The sequence below is a fragment of the Camellia sinensis genome, chromosome 1, assembly GCF_055761805.1.
Source record: "Camellia sinensis isolate YWXY chromosome 1, ASM5576180v1, whole genome shotgun sequence".
Classification (NCBI taxonomy): Eukaryota; Viridiplantae; Streptophyta; class Magnoliopsida; order Ericales; family Theaceae; genus Camellia; species Camellia sinensis.
The window spans coordinates 180,007,062-180,009,500 of NC_138961.1; the positions used below are offsets into that span (position 1 = coordinate 180,007,062).

Genomic DNA, 2,439 nt, shown 5'->3' on the forward strand with positions numbered 1-2,439 from the left:
GAGTAGATAATTGAAAATTAGAAGGTTAAGATTGTGTTGGATTAAACAACCATCAAAATAACTATCTAAAAAAAAACAACAATCAAAATACTGAAAGAAAAACAACAAAAATTTCATAAATTTTTTATTTTTAGCTTAAGGCCCCACAAATTTTTTCACTGACACACATGGATTAAACAATTAAGACACTGAAAGAAAAACAACAATCAAAATTTACATTATATTCAGATACTCGTGCACACTCTCTTCTGTGCATTTATTCAACTTCAAATTATTTCATACAACCTAGTATATTATATACTAGCATTGATTGCATACATCAAAACATCAAAAAGCCTATACTTTTAGAAATAAAAAGGGAAACTGAACGCAGTAAAATTCAGCAACATTTATAGGCTATTTATTTTAAACACCCCAAAACAACACTAGTAAAATTTGACTGCTTCAAGACCATCTTTTTGTAACTTTAACCTTCAAGCCATGCTTCATATAGAGAATGACGGAAACATTAGGGGCCACAGTGTGTCCTTTCACCATTTGAACTTGGTAGTTGTGTATCATACTCGCAGCAACCAATTTCAATTGAGTAAAAGCAACTTCTCTTCCCAAACAAGTCCTCGGTCCTGCATTGAACGCCAAGAACTTGTAAGATGGCTCATGTTTGATCGTTCCTTGCTCGGATAACCATCTCTCTGGCTTAAACTCCATGCAATCCTCTCCCCATATGAATTTCATCCTTCCCATTGCATATAGAGAGAACAATATTTTCATATTCGGATCAACACGATGCCCACTTGGAAGTGTGTCTGGCTTATGAGGCTCTTTGTGTTGGAATGGAACTGGTGGATATAGCCTTAATGATTCGCATAGTGCACCGTGTAGATAAACTAGCTTGCTTATCTCTTCTACGCCGAATAATCTCCATTTGTTAGTTTCTTCTGTTGGTATAGTCGATTTGAGTTCTTCTCTGATCTTTTCTTCCACGTCCGGGTGAGTTGAAACGAGCCAAAGAAACCACGTGAGAGCTGAGCTGGTCGTGTCTCTCCCCGCGATCATGAAATTTAAAATGGTGTCTCTCAAGAACTTATCATCGCTTTCTATCTCTTCTTCATTCAAATACGATGTTAATAGATCAACACCGTCTTCTTCTTCGTCATTTGATTTGATTCCTCTCCTAAGTTCGTCTCTCTTCATGGAAATATATTTCCCTATGACATGATCTAGGGTTGCACGAGCGTTTCTCAATTTCTTTTCGTGTCCAATCCCTAGCCACCTCTGGAGCTTCCAAACGCTCTCGGGGATTATGTGGCGACTAAAGATAGCTTCCTCGGCATCATCCATGGCCTTGGAGAAGGGAACATGAGGGAGGTCGATGGAGAGGCAACCAGGGTCATACCCGGTGACAAGTATGCAAGTGGTGTCAAATGTTAGCCTTTGGAACAAGTCTTGCAAGTCCACCACTTGGCCTTGTTTGGAAACATGATCAAGAACTTTGATGAGACCTTTCTCCACCTTATCTTGGGTTGTCTTGGCCAAATACCGGTGGAACCGGTGGTTATTGACCATCAACCGAGCGAGTTTCCTCTGGCTGCGCCACGATTCTGAGTCAGAATTGAAAATCCCATCTCCCAAAATGTCGAAAATCTTGAGGAACTGAGGGCCTTTTGGAAAATTCAAGAAGTTGGCACTCATGATGTAGTGGATGTTGGCTGGATCAACAGTGCTCAACATGTCCATGTTAGTGAACCATAGGCCTCTGAGTAGGAAAGTACCCCCGGCCTGGCTGAGGATCTCGGCGGAACGATCGTGAACCCGGTGGACGTGGCAAAGAAGACTCGGAAGCGTTCCGAGGAGAGGCCAGTTCCGTGGAAGCCGATCAGTGGTGGCAAAGAAAGCAAGGAAGAGAAAGCATGCCAGTGCAAAGAGGACTTCATAGTAACCTAGTGAGGCCATTTGGGTTTTTGTTTAAGATAAGCAAAATGTGTAGAGGAAGCTTTGATTTAGTAGCTTTTTTATGGAAGGTTGAATATCTTCAGTGGATGTATTTATAGAAGCCAAAATGCTATGTGCATTTATTTATTTATTTTTTGGAGGGTATGGTGAATTAATTGAATCATCTACGCGAAGCGGTGTGGGGGATAAGAAATCGTTGTGGTGGCAGAGTATCCCGTAAATATATATATATTTTTTGATGTTTCAACCAATTGCAGAGTAGAAAATTTTAGGAGTAATTATTAAAAAAAAAATTGTAACAAAATAAATTCTGAATTTTTAATTTTATCAATTTAAATTCTAATCTTTTGATTTATTTTCAATCTAAATTATTTGTCTATTTTTGTTAAGTAAAACACACAGAAAAATAGTATTTTAAACATTAAACTCAATGTATATGCACATAAAATGTCTAAATATATTTTTTTAATTGAATTTAATGATTAA

The 2,439-nt window shown here is 38.2% G+C and overlaps 1 protein-coding gene across 1 annotated transcript; it reads right to left on the reverse strand.

Annotated features, from left to right (window-relative positions):
- Positions 1–229: 229 nt before the first annotated feature.
- On the reverse strand, positions 230–2,027 carry LOC114262468 (alkane hydroxylase MAH1). The gene has a single exon (XM_028202830.2). It carries the CDS (start codon positions 1,951–1,953, stop codon positions 445–447), a length of 1,509 nt encoding a protein of 502 aa, XP_028058631.2. The 5' UTR covers positions 1,954–2,027; the 3' UTR covers positions 230–444.
- Positions 2,028–2,439: the final 412 nt, after the last annotated feature.

Excerpts from the sequence above, each read along its gene's own strand:
- LOC114262468 (XM_028202830.2), bottom strand. The coding sequence starts at position 1,953 with ATGGCCTCACTAGGTTACTATGAAGTCCTCTTTGCACTGGCATGCTTT.